This window comes from Stegostoma tigrinum, chromosome 43 (genome assembly GCF_030684315.1).
Source record: "Stegostoma tigrinum isolate sSteTig4 chromosome 43, sSteTig4.hap1, whole genome shotgun sequence".
Classification (NCBI taxonomy): domain Eukaryota; kingdom Metazoa; phylum Chordata; class Chondrichthyes; order Orectolobiformes; family Stegostomatidae; genus Stegostoma; species Stegostoma tigrinum.
In genome coordinates this window covers 9721478-9738623 of record NC_081396.1, presented here as the reverse complement: position 1 = coordinate 9738623, position 17146 = coordinate 9721478, and the positions used below count along the sequence as shown (strand labels likewise).

The 17146-nt window shown below is 44.5% G+C and overlaps 1 protein-coding gene across 1 annotated transcript in view; it reads right to left on the bottom strand.

The window, feature by feature from the left end:
* The window catches only part of LOC125448995 (uncharacterized), a 100794-nt gene that overhangs the window by 61045 nt on the left and 22603 nt on the right, over window positions 1-17146 (bottom strand). The window contains exons 10-14 of the mRNA XM_059641836.1: window positions 16345-16428; window positions 6563-6659; window positions 2948-3039; window positions 1838-1900; window positions 1212-1373 (exon numbers count right to left, since the gene is read on the bottom strand). Coding sequence (XP_059497819.1) covers window positions 1212-1373; window positions 1838-1900; window positions 2948-3039; window positions 6563-6659; window positions 16345-16428 — 498 coding nt within the window. The remainder of the gene's footprint in view (window positions 1-1211; window positions 1374-1837; window positions 1901-2947; window positions 3040-6562; window positions 6660-16344; window positions 16429-17146) is intronic.

Below are 17146 nucleotides of genomic sequence, written 5' to 3'. Positions count from 1 at the left end.
TAATTCCAACGAACCTCATCTCCAAACTCCGAGACCGAGGATTCTGCTCCCCACCTCTGCAACTGGATCCTCTACATCCCGACTGCAATCAGTAAGGATAGGCAACAACAACTGCTCTACAATAATCCTCAACATCAATGCCTGCAGGGCTGCGTAATCAGCCCTTGCTCATTTACAATTTAAAGTCATGTCCTGTGGTTACCAACCGTCCTGCATCGGAAATGGTTTCTGCTTATGTGGCCGAAACCAGCTGAAAACCTTCCACACCTCCATAAAATCACTCTTCAACCTTCTGTGCTCATAGGCAAATAATCTCAGCCTCTCTGACATCTCTGTGATATGCGACCAGAATCTCATTTTTGGATTAAATACGTGATCAAGATTGTGAACAGTGTGGTTCAGCCTCAGGCAGTTCCCAGCGAGAGGGATGGATTTGCAAGTTCGGGGATGGAATTTGTAGGAAAATGGCTTTGGTCCTGCCATGTTTTACTGGAGGAAATTTCTTTGATCTAGTGTGGGGTATGGGATAAGCAGTCTTAAGGTTATTAACATTGCAGGAATTACTACATTCTTACACACTCACAGCTGTGTGATCAAATTCAGCTCAGTTTACAAATTTGATGATGACACCGCCGTAGCGGGTGGGAACTCAAACAACAATGGGCACAGAGTACGGGAAAAGATACAGAGCTTAGTGACATGGTGTAAAGACAACAAACTCTCCCTCAATGTCATCAAACCGAAGGAGCTGGTCTTCGAAGTGGAGTGAAGGACATGCCCGCGTCTGTATCAATGGTGCTAAGGTGGAGGTGGTCAAAAGCATCAAGCTCCTAGGAGTAAAAATCACCTACAATCCGTCCTGGTCCATCCACACCAATGCTACAGTCAAGAAAGCGCAACAAACTTCTCTACTTCATTGGAAGGCTAAGGAAGTTCGGCATGTCCACAGTGATGCTTACCAACGTGTATAGATGCACCATAGGAAGTATCTGATCCAGTTATGTCACAGCTTGGTATGGTAACTGCTCTGCCCAAGACCACAAGAAATTACAGGAGGTGGCGAACACTGCCCAGTCCATCACGAAAACCAGCCTTCCTTCCATTGACCTCATCTATACTTCCTGCTGCCTTGGGAAAGCAACCGACATAATCAAAGATCCCTCCCACCCCAATTATATTCTATTCCATCCTCTTGCATTGGGCAGAAATACAAAACTTTGGAACAGATTCAAGAACAGCTTCTTCCCTGCTGTTATCACTTATGACTGGACCTCTCATGTACGAGAGCTGTTCTTTCTCTGCAACGTCTCTGTAGCTGTAATATTCTGCATTGGTTCTATTATTCTGATGTACTTGTGAAAGGTATGATTTGTCTGTTTAGCATGCAAAACAATACTTTTCATTGTATTTGGTACATAACAATAATTAGTCAAGTCAAATTATCAGACTGCTTATTCCGTATCCAATATTAGAGGACAGGAAATATCCTTCAGATATAACCTGGGAGATGAAAATTCTAATCTTGAATTGACCCTCCCTCTCTCTCTCTCCACACTGTTCACAATCTTGATCTCATATTTAACCACAAGTTTATCTTCTGACTGCACAAAATATTAAAAATAGTCCAGATATTTCAATTTTTGCAATGTTACCATCACCAGCAGATCACAGCTCCTCCGTGAATCCCTCATTAGTTCCCACGTTACCTTTCAAATATTGCAATGCAATTCCTGACCAGCATCTTCCTAGATGCACAGGATCATTTGAAAGACTTCTGCCTGTATGCTTTCTCATGCCAACTTCTCCTCACCCATCCCATCCTATTCTCCCCACTCACCACTACTGTGCTTGCTGACATACACTGTCACCTGCTGGACAAACTGATCAGGTCTGGCAGCATCTGACAGAAACAAAGATAAGGTTTCCAGTTCAATATGACTCTTTCTGGTACCAAGTTTCCAGCTTTAGTGTGACACGTTAATGCTGTTCATCCCCCAGTTATAGCTGTCCATCTCCAGGTTGGTGATCAATTGAAGCCTCACACTACTGCCTGAAACCTTTCTTTGTAGACAAAACAGTCAAACTGTTTCTCCTTCCACATTTAAAGACTGATGGTAGTTAGGTCTTGATGAGTCGAATCACTCTCCTCACATCGATGCCCTGCAGGGCTGCGTAATCAGCCCTTGCTCATTTACAATTTAAAGTCATGTCCTGTGGTTACCAACCGTCCTGCATTGGGGCATTTAAGCTGATATTAGATAGGCATATCGATGATAGAATAACGTAGGGGTGGAGGCTAGATAGACCTTAGGTTTAGGTAAAAGTTCAGCACAACATCATGGGCTGAATAGCCTGTAATGTCCTCACTCTCCTAAAAGCACAGTATGGTAATTTTATAAAATGAATTGAATTTTATAGGAATAGCTCTTGCTCGGTACATAAAAACTGCTGCTAAAGTGGCTTCCTGGTCTGACATACTCAAGACACCGAATGCACTCTCACTGCCAGGGTGCGGGCATAGAACACAGAAAAATACAATACAGGAACAGAACCTATGGCCCACAATGTTGCGCTGAACATGATCTTGGCTGCTAAAACACAGATAGTCTGTTAACTTGGCCAAACAACAAGGGATGCTGAGTACATTAGCCAAGTAAAACTCTGACACAAAATCAACACACCAGACACAGTGCAAACAAAGCAGCCAGGTCATCAGCGAAATGTAAAAGGCAGCAGTTATTCTATACAGACATAACCCCCGACAATTTATCTACTAAACAAAAGGACAGCCCATACAGAAAGGCACACTGTTCTGTTACACAGCAGTAACATGCCATTTAAATGATTGACTTTTGTTTCAAACAGTTAATTAAACTGATTATCCAGAACAGTAGAAAGTTCCAGGAAACCAGGTAAAAAGTATAAAAAACAAGGTTGACCTGCAAACCTCTCCCTTGGAACTGCACTTGCAATCTCTTGGAATCGTCTGAGGCCTCCGAGGGGAACAAAATGGCAAAAGGCAGAGTCCAGCTGATCATCCTGAGGCAGACAGGAACCAAGCAAATTTGCAGCCCCAGAGACAGGGCCACAGAGAGAGCAACTGCGTGAATTTACAAGACACTCAGGAAGTATTATAACCTTAAGGAGTCAAAGAGGCTTAGGGATAGTATGTTTAGTATTAAAGGTTATTGTAATTTTGTTTCTAATAAAGTGAGACTGTTTTGCATTGTTACCAGCTTGTGTTCAAATTGGTTTGACCACTTCGATATTGTGGGACACCGAGGCAAATTCATTCCTAACATTATAGTAGGAGTTGACTAATTTATTTTAAAGAAGAACCAGACAACAACAATGACACCTAATTAAACTAAACTGGGTGGTATAGTGGCTCAATGACTAACAGTGCTAACTCACAGCACCGGGGACCCATGTTCGCTTCCAGCCTCCCAGCACACTCTCTCTGTGTCTGCATGGATTTCCTCCAGATGCTCTGGTGTTCTCCCACAGTCCAAAGATGTGCATGTTAGGGTGGATTGGCTGTGCCAAATTGCCTGCAGTGTCTAAGGATGTATAGGTTAAGTAGATTAGCCATGGGAAACGTAGGGTAGTAGGGCAGGATCTGAGGGGGATACACTTTGGAGGTTTAATGTAGACTCAATGAGCTGAATGGCCTCCCACACTGTACAGATTCTATGATTTTATAATCCCTTCTACCTGTGCTTGGTCCAAATCCCTCCATTCCTTGCACATTTATGTGCTTATCTAAAAGTCCCTTGAACACCCCTATCATATCTGTCTCCACCACCAACCCTGGCAGCACATTCCAGACTCCTACTACTCTGTGTGAAAAACTTGACCCTCACACTTCCTTTGAATTTTATCCCACTCATCTTAAATGCATACCCCCTACTATTAGGCATTTCAGCTCCGGAAATAAGATTCTGACTGTCAACCTATCTTTACATCTCATAGTTTTACAGTCTTCTATCAAGTCTCCCCTCAGTATCTGCTGCTCCAGAGAAAACAACCAGAGTTTTTCTAGCCTATCCTTGTAGCTCATACCCTCTAATCCAGGCAGCACCCTGGTAAACCTCTTCTGCACCCTCTCCTGAGCCTCCAGCTCTTTCCTGTAATGTGGTGAAAGTAATTGAATACAATACTCTAAGTGCACCCTAACCAAAGTCTTTTAAAGCCACATATGATATCCTGACTCTTGTACTCAATTCCCCAGCCAATATAGGCAAGCATTCCATACACCTTCTTCACCACCCTACCTACTTGTGTAACCATTTCCAGGAAGCTATGGACTTGAAGTCGTCTGTAATTCAATGCTGTTCAGGGTCCTGCCATTAACTGTATATTTTCCTTTACATTTGATGTACCAAAGTGCAGCACCTCATACTTTCCTGGGTTAAACTTCATCTGTTATTTTTCTGCACGTATCTGCAACTGATTCATATCCCACTGCATCCTTTGACAACCTTCTACACTATCCATAACTCCAGTGATCTTTGTGTTGGCTGCAAACTTACAAACCCACCCATCTACGCTTTCATCCACGTCATTTATACACATATCACAAACAGCAGAGGTCCCAGTATGGATCCCTGTGGAACACTACTGGTCACAGACCTTAAACCAGTAAAACACCCCTCCACCACTACCTTCTGTCTTCTTTGGGAAGCCAATTCTGAATCCACGTAGCCAAGTCACCACGGATCCCATGCATCTTAATCTCCCTAGTGAACCCACCTTGTCGAAACCTTACTAAGATCCAAGTAGACACGTCCACTGCTCTATCCTCAACAAGCATCTTCATCAGCTCCTCAAAAAATTCAATCAAGTCAGTAAGACATCTCCTGTCCTGCACAAGCCATGCTAACTGTTCCTAATTAGGCCATGCTTTTCCAAATGCGCAAGAATTCTCTCCAATAGTTTCCCAACCACCGATATGAGACTGACCCGGATTATCCCTTCTTCCCTTCATGAACAGAGGAACAATGTTAGCTACTCGCCAGTCATCCAGGACCTCTCCACGTGATATAAAGATCTTGGTCAAAGCGGAAAAAATTATTTACAAAAGCACCCAGAATTAAATATACAAAGAGACACTGGATGGGCAATAGAAGGCTTTTGTGAGAAGACCGTTCCTAAAGGTGAACGGATGCTGGCTCCAGTACAACATACTTTGCTTAAGAAGAAGGAACAAACTGCCGGTTGCAACCTTCGCTTCAGAGACGGTGACAAGCTTCTTCGTATTTTGGCCGACTCAAAGAAATAAATAACAAAGAATAAAGAACACTGCTGTTAACAAACAGACAAAAGACTGTAATTTGCAGCCATGGAAATTAGCATTTCCCTGATTCTCCCACCCATTTGTCCAATCTGGAACCAGTCAGGGAGGCAATAGCCTGGTGGTATTATCGCTGAACTATCAATCCAGAGACAGAGGAAAACATTTGGGGGAACTGGGTTTGAATCCTGTCACAGCAGATGGTGGAATTTGAATTCAGTAAATATCTGGAATTAAGAATCTAATGTTTACGAACCCATTGTTGGGAAAAACCAATATGGTTCACTAATGTCCTTTAGAGATAGGAAATTGCCGTCCTTACCTGGTCTGGCCAAGTGTGATTCCAGGCCCACAGCAATGTGGTTAACTCCGAACTGCCCTCTGGGCAATTACGGCAGGGCAGTAAATGCTGGCCTGGCCAGCGATGCCCTCATCCTGTGAAAGAATAAAAAACCTCTTATGTGATAGGCCAGATGTCTCTTATACAGTCATACAGCACAGAAACAGACCCTTCGGTGAACATAATCCTAAACTAAACTTCTCTCCACCTGCCTGCACCTGGCTCCATCCTTCCAAATCTTTCCCATTCATGTATCTATCACAATGTCTTTTAAACATTGTAATTGTACCCGCATCCACCACTTCCTTGGGACGTTCATTCCGCACATGAATGACCCTCTGTGTAAAAGGGTTGCCTCTCTTGTCTTTTTTAAATCTCGCTCCTCTCACGTTAAAAATGTGTTCGTGGGTCCTCAGAACATTGTCTGTGTCTCTGGATTAACTGTCCATTGATAATACTACTAAGCCATCCCCTCCCCTTGTAATGTTTTGCTTCCAACCCTTAAATCTTATACTCCATCATGTTTTGCAGTGATGTTTAGTTTGGATTTCCCACTTAAAAGTTATTTTCTTTCCTTCTCTTACAAGAGATTACCAAAATACTTCATTGAGTGAATGGTAGAAATCCAGAACTCATAATTTTTGTTATATTTCTCCTTCCCAAACTGTTCCACTCTAACCTATAGTGTGTAACCTTATTTAATTCCTCTTTCTTCTACGTCTTCGCCAAATCTCCTTTCCTGAAGATGCTTAAGTTCAGTTTCATATTCACATATTGACTTCCCCAGTGCCAGTCAGGTGTTCAAATCTTGATACATGAAGTTAACAAATTGTCTAGCTAAACTGTTCCGCATCTTTCTCAAACTTAGTGCCTACTCCACATATATTAATTTTTACTGCAGGGCCACCACATTCCCCACCCTTAATTACCCTCCCTGTATCAGGAGTTTTAACACTGTTTTCAGGTGGTTCTGGCTCCCTGAAGAACCAACGCGAAGGGGGTAATCGTTCGATTGGTGACCCAGGACTGTGCACATGTAGAATGAAATCATGAACTACAGATGTCCCAGGAATTATCCATTCCTCAGCAAGAGGTTGTCCAATGAAAAATCAGAAGGCATCTGGTCCTCTTGCCAATCAGAGCTCCCCCTAATGTCTGAAATCACTCAACACCAAGATATAGTCGAGACAACAAGGTGTAGAGCTGGATGAACACAGCAGGCCAAGCAGCATCAGAGGAGCAGGAAAGTTGACGTTTCGGGCCTAAACCCCCGAAATGTCAGCTTTCCTGCTCCTAAGATGCTGCTTGGCCTGCTGTGTTCATCCAGCTCTACACCTGTTGTCTCAGATTCTCCAGCATCTGCAGCTCCTATTATCTCTGAACCACGATATGGTCGAACTGGTTTTTTTTAAAACACAAGCTTTCAGAGTCTTAAGACCTTGTACACCGCAATCCAACACTGGCACCTCCACATCACCCCTAATGTCTGAATTCAGACATTGGAAAATGAGCTTCTGAAGCTGCCCATTCCTGCCTGACAAAGCTGCTGCTGCTCCTCTCTCTTTGAATGAAGATTTACAACTTCCTCCTCTGTCCAACATCTGTAAGCACCACAGCGTCTTTTCTCCCTGTTTTGAGTTCTTTTCTCATTCTGTGACTAAATGATTGACTTCCAGACGCTGAATGAAAAGGTTCGGAATCCAGGGAGGGGGGCAGAGTCTCGAAAGTTTGGCACGATTATCGTTCTCTCTTAAAAACATTGTCATCTTTTCCTCACTCAGTTTGACATATTTATTTGTCTGTCTGAAAAAAAAGGCTAACTTCCTAATGTTCACAATTAAAAGGGTGGTTCCCCCTAGACACAATAAAGACTGCAGATCTGGAAGCCACAGTCCATAGGTGTAAGGCTGAAAAAATACAGCAAGTCAGGCTGCTTCACAGGAACAGGAAAGTCAATGTTTCGGGCCAAAACCTCTCATCAGGAGTATTTAAGGGACCAGTTAATTAGAATAGGATGAAGATATATGGCTACTGTTTTGATGTGGTACATGTTCAATTTATTATTCATTGTTCTATAATGTATATTTATTATTACATTTAGTTTTGTAATAATTTACAGGTTTTATATACAGTATAGGAGTGCATTTGACTCAGTGTAGTGTGAACCAATGAGTCCTACTGGTCCCTTAGATCCATGGAGCCCTGCAAGTTTATTTCTTTCACATGCATGAATAATTTATTTCAAAATCATTGATTGCATCCTGTTCCAGTGATAACAGTGGAATAAAAACAAAAAGAATTGCAAATGCTGTAAATCAGACACAAAAACAGAAGTTGCTAGAAAAGCTGGAAAGGTCTGGCAGCATCTGTGAGGAGAAATCAGAGTTAACATTTCAGATCTAGTGATCCTTCCTCAGAACTGATTGTAGCTAAGAAAATGTTGGTGTATATGCAGCAGATAGGGTGGTCGGAAGCAGAAAGGAGTAAACTATAGGTGGGGATAGAGCCCAAAGAGACAGAAGAACAGTTGGACAGACAAAGGAGTCGATAACAATCTGGCTAGAGGGTGAATACCTATTAATGGAGACTATTATTGGCTAACAATAGGTAGTGTGCAATGGCAAGCTGTATGAAAGCAAGGTCTGGTGTGTGAGGTAGGGGGCGAGGACATGGGAGAGTTCAGGCCCTAAAATTATTGAACTTCGTTTTGAGTCCAGAGGGCTACAGGGTCCCCACGCTGAAAATGAGGTGTTCTTCCAGTTTGCGCTGAGCTTCACTGAAACACTGCAGCAGGCCTGAGGCAGAGATGTTGGTCAGGGAACAAGATGGCATGTTAAACTGGCAGGCAACCTGGAAGCTCAAGGTCTTTTTTGCCAGGCAGAACGTTGATGTTCTGCGAAGCGGTCACCCAGTTTATGCTTTGTTTCCCCAGTGTAGAGGAAACCATATTGCAAGCAGTGAATGCAGCACACTAGATTTGAGATTGTGCTGCTTCACCTGGAAGGCAGGTTCAGGCCCTTGGATAGTGGGGACGGAGGAGATAAATGGGCAGGGTGTTACATCTTTGCCAGTTACGCCTTCCAGGGGAAGGTGCTGAAAGGCTGAGAGGGAGGTGTTGGGGGTGAAGGAACAGTGGGGCAGGGTGTCCCAGAGAAACTGTCCCTGCAGATGGCAGACAAGGGAGGGGAATGTGTATCTGGTGGTGGCATCTCGCTGGAGGTGGTAGAAATGGTGTCTGACGTTGTGCCAGAAGATTGGAAAGAGGCAAATGTCATTCCCTTAATCAAAAAAGGGAACAGGGATAACCCCGGAAATTACAGGCCAGTTAGTCTTATGTCATTGGTAGGCAAATTACTGGAAAGGGCTCTGACAGATAGGATTATATGATTACTTGGAAAGGCAGTTTGATTCATGATAGTCAGCATGGATTTGTGGGGCAGAGATCATGCCTCACAAACGTGATTGAAGAGGTGACCAAACATGTGGATGAAGGTGGAGCAGTGGATGTGGTATACATGGATTTAAGCGTTTGATAAAGTTCCCCATGGTAGGCTCATGCAGAAGGAAAGGAGGCATGGGACAGGTAGAAATGTGGCAAATTGGATTCAGAATTGGCTGACCCTTAGAAGACAAAGGGTGGTAGTGTACAGAAAGTATTCAACATGGTGCTCATTTATGAGTGGTGTACCACAAGGATCTGTTCTGGGTCCTCTTCTATGTGTGATTTTTGTAAATGACGTGGATGAAGGAGCGGAAGAGTGGACTAGCAAGTTCGCGGATGAGATGAAGGTGGGTCAAGTTGTGGATAGTGCTGAGGCCTGTTCTAGGTTACAGAGACATTGATAGGATGCAGAGCTGGGCTGAGAAGTGGCAGATGGAGTTCAACCCTGAAAAGTGTGAGGTGATTCATTTTGGAAGGACAAACTTGAAAGCAGAATACAGGGTTAACGGAAAGATTCTTGGCAGTGTGGAGGAGCACAGGAATCTTAGGGTTCATGTTCACAGTCCCCTGAAAGCTGCCACCCAGGTGGATAGAGTTGTTAAGAAGGCGAATGGTGTGTTAGCTTTTATTAAGAGAGGGATTGAATTCAAGAGCCGTGAAGTTATGCTCCAGATATACAAAAGCTGGTTTGGCCACATCTGGAGTATTGTGCCCTGTTCTGGTCACCTCATTATAGGAAAGATGTGGAAGCGTTGAAAAAGGTGCAGAGCAGTTTTACCAGGATGTTGCCTGGAATGGAGGGAAGGTCTTACCAGGAAAGGATGAGAGAGCTAGGGCTTTTCTCTTTCGAATGATGAGAGGTGACTTTAAAGAGGGGTACAAAATGATCAGAGGTATGGACGGACAGCCAGAGACTTTTTCCCAGGGTGGAGGTAGCTTTCACAAGGGGACATAGTTTTAAAGTGAAAGGAGGTTGATATCAGGGAGGTGTCAGAGGTAGATTCTTTACTCAGAGAGTGGTAGGGGTGTGGATGGCATTGCCGGAGAGTGTAGTGGAGTCGGCTTCATTAGGGGCATTTACCGTGATATTAGATAGGCATATGGATGATAGAATAAAGTAGGGGTGGAGGCTAGATAGACCTTAGGTTTAAGTAAAAGTTCGGCACAACATCATGGGCTGAATAACCTGCACTGTCCTATGTTCTATGATCTTCTGGATGTGGATGCTGGTGGGATGGTAGGTAAGGACAAAGGGAACCCTATTGTTGATGCGGGAGGGAAGAGAAGGGGTGAGGGTGCAAGTGCTGCTCGGACCCGGTTGAGAGCCCTATTGACAACGGAGCTGGGGAATCCTCAGTTGAGGAAGAAGGTGGACGTGGTGTAGGCTGCCTTGTCAAAATTGGCCTCATCTGAGCATATGCATTGGAGATGGAAGAACTGAGAGAATGGGATGGAGTTTTGACAGGAAGCAGGGTGTGAGGGTGCATAGTCCAGGTGGCTGTGGGAGTCAGTGGATTTATCGTGGACATTAGTGGCCCATCCATCCCCAGAAATGGAAACAGAGATCTAGAGGAAGGGAAGGCAGGAGTCAGAGATAGACCAGGCGAAAAAAGTGAGGGCAGCATGGAAATTGAAAGTGAAATCGAATAACTTTTCCAATTCCGGATGAGAGAGGGAAGCAGCACCGAAAATATCATTGACATATTAGAGAAAGAGTTGTGGGAGGGGTCCGGAATAGGACTGCAATGAGGAAAGTTGCACAAACCCCCTGAAGAGACAGGCGTAACTGGGGCCCATGTGGGTACACGTGGCCAAGATCTGACCTGAAGAAATTTGAACATGCCTTTCACAGGACAATCGAAGGGGAGGATTAGGATATTGAAGTCTCGAAACAAACTTCATGTCAAGATCTGACACTCATTTGATTCACTGCAGTTAAATATTGTCAGTACACAAGTCCGGAAAACCTCCCTCACCCCCATCCCAGGCCCCAAGATGACATTCCACATTAAGCAGAGGTTCACCTGCACATCTGCCAATGTGGTATACTGCATCCACTGTACCCGGTGCGGCTTCCTCTACATTGGGGAAACCAAGCGGAGGCTTGGGGACCGCTTTGCAGAACACCTCCGCTCAGTTCGCAACAAACAACTGCACCTCCCAGTCGCAAACCATTTCCACTCCCCCTCCCATTCTCTTGATGACATGTCCATCATGGGCCTCCTGCACTGCCACAATGATGCCACCCGAAGGTTGCAGGAACAGCAACTCATATTCCGCCTGGGAACCCTGCAGCCATACGGTATCAATGTGGACTTCACCAGTTTCAAAATCTCCCCTTCCCCTACTGCATCCCTAAACCAGCCCAGTGCATCCCCTCCCCCCACTGCACCACACAACCAGCCCAGCTCTTCCCCCCCACCCACTGCATCCCAAAACCAGTCCAACCTGTCTCTGCCTCCCTAACCGGTTCTTCCTCTCACCCATCCCTTCCTCCCACCCCAAGCCGCACCCCCAGCTACCTACTAACCTCATCCCACCTCCTTGACCTGTCCGTCTTCCCTGGACTGACCTATCCCCTCCCTACCTCCCCACCTACACCCTCTCCACCTATCTTCTTTACTCTCCATCTTCGGTCCGCCTCCCCCTCTCTCCCTATTTATTCCAGTTCCCTCCCCCCATCCCCCTCTCTGATGAAGGGTCTAGGCCCGAAACGTCAGCTTTTGTGCTCCTGAGATGCTGCTTGGCCTGCTGTGTTCATCCAGCCTCACATTTTATTATCTTGGAATCTCCAGCATCTGCAGTTCCCATTATCTCCGGAAAAAGAAATGTTTGTTCTGTTCGTTTCAGTGGTTTTTAAATATTAACGTGACTGAAAAACAGCAGGATACAGTCACAGTAAGACTGAGGGAGTTCAGGGTACCAACTGCCAGAAGACCTTTAACCAATTACATAACCTGAAAAGGCATCACACTATTCACAGTGAAGGGGGACGTTCACACGTCTGATGTGTCCGAGGTTTGAACTAATTGTTGAACCTGGAAAAGCAGAAGGGCAACTGTCGCACTGAGAAACCATGGAAATGTGGAGACTATGGGAAAGGATTCCGAGTTCCCTCTACACTTGAACTCCCATCACCATAATCACAATGGGGAGCGGCCATTCAACTGCTCCACAAGTGGAAAGGGATTCACTCCATTATCCTGTTCGGTTTCACACCAGGGAGAGACCATTTATCCGGTCCGTATGTGGGAAAGGGTTCAGTGAATCATCCCACCCTGCAGGACCACCAGGTAGTTCACACTGGGAAGAAGCTGTTTACTTGCTCAGCAACGTGGGAAGGGAGTCACTCAGTCATCCAACCTGTTGTTGTACTGATACATTCGCACTGAACATGGGCCATTCACCTGCTCTGTGCCTGGGAAAAGATTTGCTCAGTCTACCAATGCACTGACCCACCGATGTGTTCACACTGGAGAAAGGCCATTCTGCTGCTCAGAGTGCAGTGAGGGGTTCACTCATTTATCCAACCTCCAGAAACACAGACGAGTTCACACGGAAAGCGGCTGTTCCTCACCTAGGCTGAAGGGGGAAAGGAACCCACCATTTCCTGCAGCCTCTGGAAACACAGGTGGGTTCACATCAGGGAGAGAGAATTCACAGTCCCTCTGAGTCTGGGAAAGGATTCAATGAGTAAGTCTTGAGCTCCCGTGGCAGTCACATAGAGATTGCTTACTGCTCTGACTATGGTTGTTGATTGTTTCAACTGAGCTGAATGATATTCCAGTGGAAGGCACTGATTGGATGGTAACTCCAGCCCAGCACAGTGGGGCTGCAGTGCATTCCCTCTCTGACAACCACATTTTTCATTGAGATTTCTAAATTCTGAATGTTACATTTCCCCTGCACAAAATCTTAAGTTTCATCCTTGTCCCTGTAACACCAGCCAATGTGAACAGATGTTCTCCTGGTCTACTTTGTGTCAAACTGTCATTATTATCTTCATCTCTATCAAATCTATCCTCAAATTCTATTACTTCAAGGAGAACATTCCCAGTTTCTCTATTCTCACCTTCTGGATAATCTACTCATCCCTGGAACCTTTCTGGCAAACCTGCTCTGCACTGTTGGGGACCTTAACATTGTCCCGAATGTGTGGTGTCAAGATCTGGCCTCAGTACTCCAATCTAACTTGAGCTTTAAAAAGTGTTCAGCAGAACTTCACTGCCTATTTCTGAGTCTAAATTCCCATCTGATCTGTTAATTCTTCTGTTACTCTGCGACCTTCGCCAATCTCTGCACATGAATTCCAAGGTCTCTCTGTTCCTAATCAGTCTTTGGACCCCTGCATTCGATTTATGTCACCTCACCCTCATCCTTCTGTCAAATCATATCCACTTACACTTAGTCATAGAGATGTCCAGCACAGAAACAGACCTTTCCACCCAACTCGTCCATGCCAACCACACATACTAAATTCATCTAGCCCCATTTGGCAGCATTTGGCTCATATACCTCTAAATCCTTCCTATTCATATACCCATCCAGATGCCTCTTAAATGTTGTAACTGTACCAGCCTCCATCACCTCTTCTGGCAGCTCATTCCACACCCGCACCACCGTCTGTGCGAAAAAGTTGCCCGTTAGGTTCCTTTTAAATCTCTTCCCTTTCATGTTAAATCCATGCTCTCTAGTTTCAGAATCATCCACCCTGGGGAAATGACTTTGGATATTCACCCTATCCACGCCCCTCATGATTTTACAAACTTTATCAAGGTCACCCCCCAGCTTCTGATGTTCCCACAGAGAACGTCCCCACCCTATTCAGCCTCTCCCTGTAGCTCAAACCCTCCTACCCTGGCAACGTCCTTGTAAATCCTTCCTGGACCATTTGCTGCATTAAATTTCATCTGCCACTTCAGAGAATGTGAAGGGGGGATTTCAGGCTTAAACTGGTCTCTCCTGCTTTTGATTATATGTCATTCCACAATTCAAGATGATTCTCCCTCCCCTTGAAATGTACACAAGGCTCATAGTACGTGGAATGAGGCTATTCAGCCCATTGTGTTCATGCTGACTCTTTGGAAGAGGTATCCAATTAATCTCTTAGCCTTGCATTTTATCCCCTTTTGACAAAATGTCCAATTAATCCCTTTTGAAGATTCTTGTTGAATTTTCTTCCAGTTGACTTCCAGACAATGAATTCCAAATCACATTTAGGGGTTCAACATAAACAGTTTTGTCGAGAATGCATTTAGATTTTCACAAGGCACTTGAAAAAGTGCCAAATAAGTAGTTATGGTACAAAATTGGGTCTCCTGGGAGTAGCCATGATTAGAAAGCATGTGGTTTTTACTCAAGAAGGAGATCTAAAAAAAAACATTCAGGAATTTACACAAACGTCCAGAATAAGAACTTTCTCTCCCTTTGAAAGTAGTGCCCAGTTCTGTTCTAAAAAAAAATTCTCGCTTGACAGAAAATTAGCCATGAATGAAATTGTCTCCAGTCACTGCAACATTCACTCCATCCGACTGGAACCGAAAGACAAACAAAACCATATCAACTCACGTTAAACAAAAGTTAAACTTCAAAGCAACCACAGACATTCAAGGTTATGTTCTTTTATCCTCCTTTACATTGCACACCATTTCTCTTTAACTGTGTACCTGTGTGTGTGGGCACAATTGACTAAACAAAAGCTGTACGCTTAACATCCAGTTCTTTTTTTAAAAATTGCTTTTAACAGGTAACGAATTTGCTGTTTCTTTGCATTGTATTGATTGCTTCCTTCCTTTAACAGCAAAACAAAGGAAATTATATTTTTAAATGAGACAGAGGGGTAGAGCAGCAAGCAAAAGGAACTGAGAATTTTGATGCGGCCCATGGAGGAGGCTGAACTGACTCCCCTCTGTTCATCACTTCTTGCCGAATTGTAACACTGATCATTTGTGAACTCACTGGTGTCTCAAACTGGCTGATAAGGAGGTGAGCAGCCTCTCCCTGCTGTGAACTCGCCAAAGCCTCAGAAAGGACTGAGTGAGTCTCTTCTGACACAGGTAAGTGGTCCTTCCCTGGTGTAAATTTGCTCCTGTCAGCAGGATGGATGGAGAGCATTTGTACACAGCCTCCCCTCACTGTAAATGCTGCAACATGTTTTTAGGTTGTGTAGCTGATTGAAGATCTTTCTCCAGTCAGCACTAGAACACTCACTCACGTGTGCATGTGTGTGTCTCAATGATTTTCTTGGCTTTTCCAGACAGAATAGAGAAATATTTCTCCTAGATTCAAAGGCTGATGAGCTTGACATCAGTAGCGAGGAAATGCAGAAGTAAATTACGAAGGATGTGCAGGATCCATAAACCCAATATGGGTTTATGAAAAGGAAATTATGTTTGACAATACTACTGGAGTTTTTAAGGATAACCAATAGAATAGGAATAGGAAAACCAGTAGATGGGAGCAAGTGAACTTTTCAAACTCTTCTGATAACAGTCCGCGTAAAAGGTTAGTGTGCAAAATCAACGCACATGGGATTGGTAGTAATATACTTGCATTGATTGAGAACTGGTTCACAGATCTGAAACAGACAGTAAAAATAAATGAATCATTTCGGAGTCTTTAGCTGTATCAAGTACAGCACTGCAATGATCAGTGCATGGCTACTCAAAGCTTACATCAATAATTTGGATTGCTGAATCGTATATAATACTTGTAAAGTTTATTCACCCAAAACTAGGGGAATTGAGAGTGAGCAGAACATAAAGAGAATAAAATGTGAGGCTGGATGAACACAGCAGGCCAAGCAGCATCTCAGGAGCACAAAAGCTGACGTTTCGGGCCTTAGGCCCGAAACGTCAGCTTTTGTGCTCCTGAGATGCTGCTTGGCCTGCTGTGTTCATCCAGCCTCACATTTTATTCTCTTGGAATTCTCCAGCATCTGCAGTCCCCATTATCTCAGAACATAAAGAGACTTTGGTGGGGTGGGGGGGGGGTTAGAAAATTGAGGGAACGGGCAAACTCGTGCAGACGCACAGTATATTGTCAAGTTATCCACTTTGATAGATAAAAATAAAAATAAAAATCGGAATGGCAGAGTATATTATTTTCGTGCTGACGAATTTGGAAATGTTGATGTGCAAAGAGTCCTGCTGGTCCTTGTACACCAGTTATTCAGAGCAAATATGTAGGTGCAGCAAGCAGTTAGGAAGGCAAATGGAACTTTGTCCTTCATTGCAACAGGGTTTGAGTACAGGAGCAAGGAGGTCTTACTGCAACTGCGCAGGGCTTGGCGAGAGCACACCTGGAGTCTGTGTGCAGTTCTGGTCTCCTTCACCAAGAAACATTGCTGTTCACCTGTGACAAGAACAATCACTTGTATTGGCAAAATCCATAATGAAGGAAATAAGTTATGCCCTTCCTTAAACAGGACAAAACTCCAGCTACTGGTTTCCATGCTTCGAGTTGCATTTGGAGAAGATTCAGTGCATTGACAACCCCTTAAAATTTTGCCCACAGTTGGAAGGGAGTGACGTCCCCTCAGTCCTGCATCACAGATCGACACAGAGTTTAATTTTAGGCACCGCTTGGTTTTAGGCATGGCCACAAAATGGCTCACCCTCACTGTTGCTCCTTTCGACAGGCTCGACTGGGCCAGTGGCTGGAGAGCTCCCACCCCGCCCTTCCCCAGGGCAGGGCTGTAGGAAATTCTTCAGAACAATCTAGATTCACAACTGCCCTGCTTTATCTGGAAAGAAGGCTTGTGAGCTGCTGGCTTGGCAGTTCCTGGAACAGGGGATGTGCTGATGGAGGTGGAGCTATAGAGAGGTGGGTGCAGGCTCAGGTGGAACATAAATACTGACAGAGGTCAATCGAGCCGACATGTCTGGCCCTGTGCTGGAGCCTCGATGGAACAGAGACAAATATACATATTTCAGATCTATCCTGGATGGATGGAAAAACAAGATGATGTACTATCATGGATTTAAGAGAAAAACAATCGCATCATTAACTTTAAAGGATCATTTCAGTGGGAATGTGCAGTTTCAGATTCAAAGAGCATCGGCCTCACTGG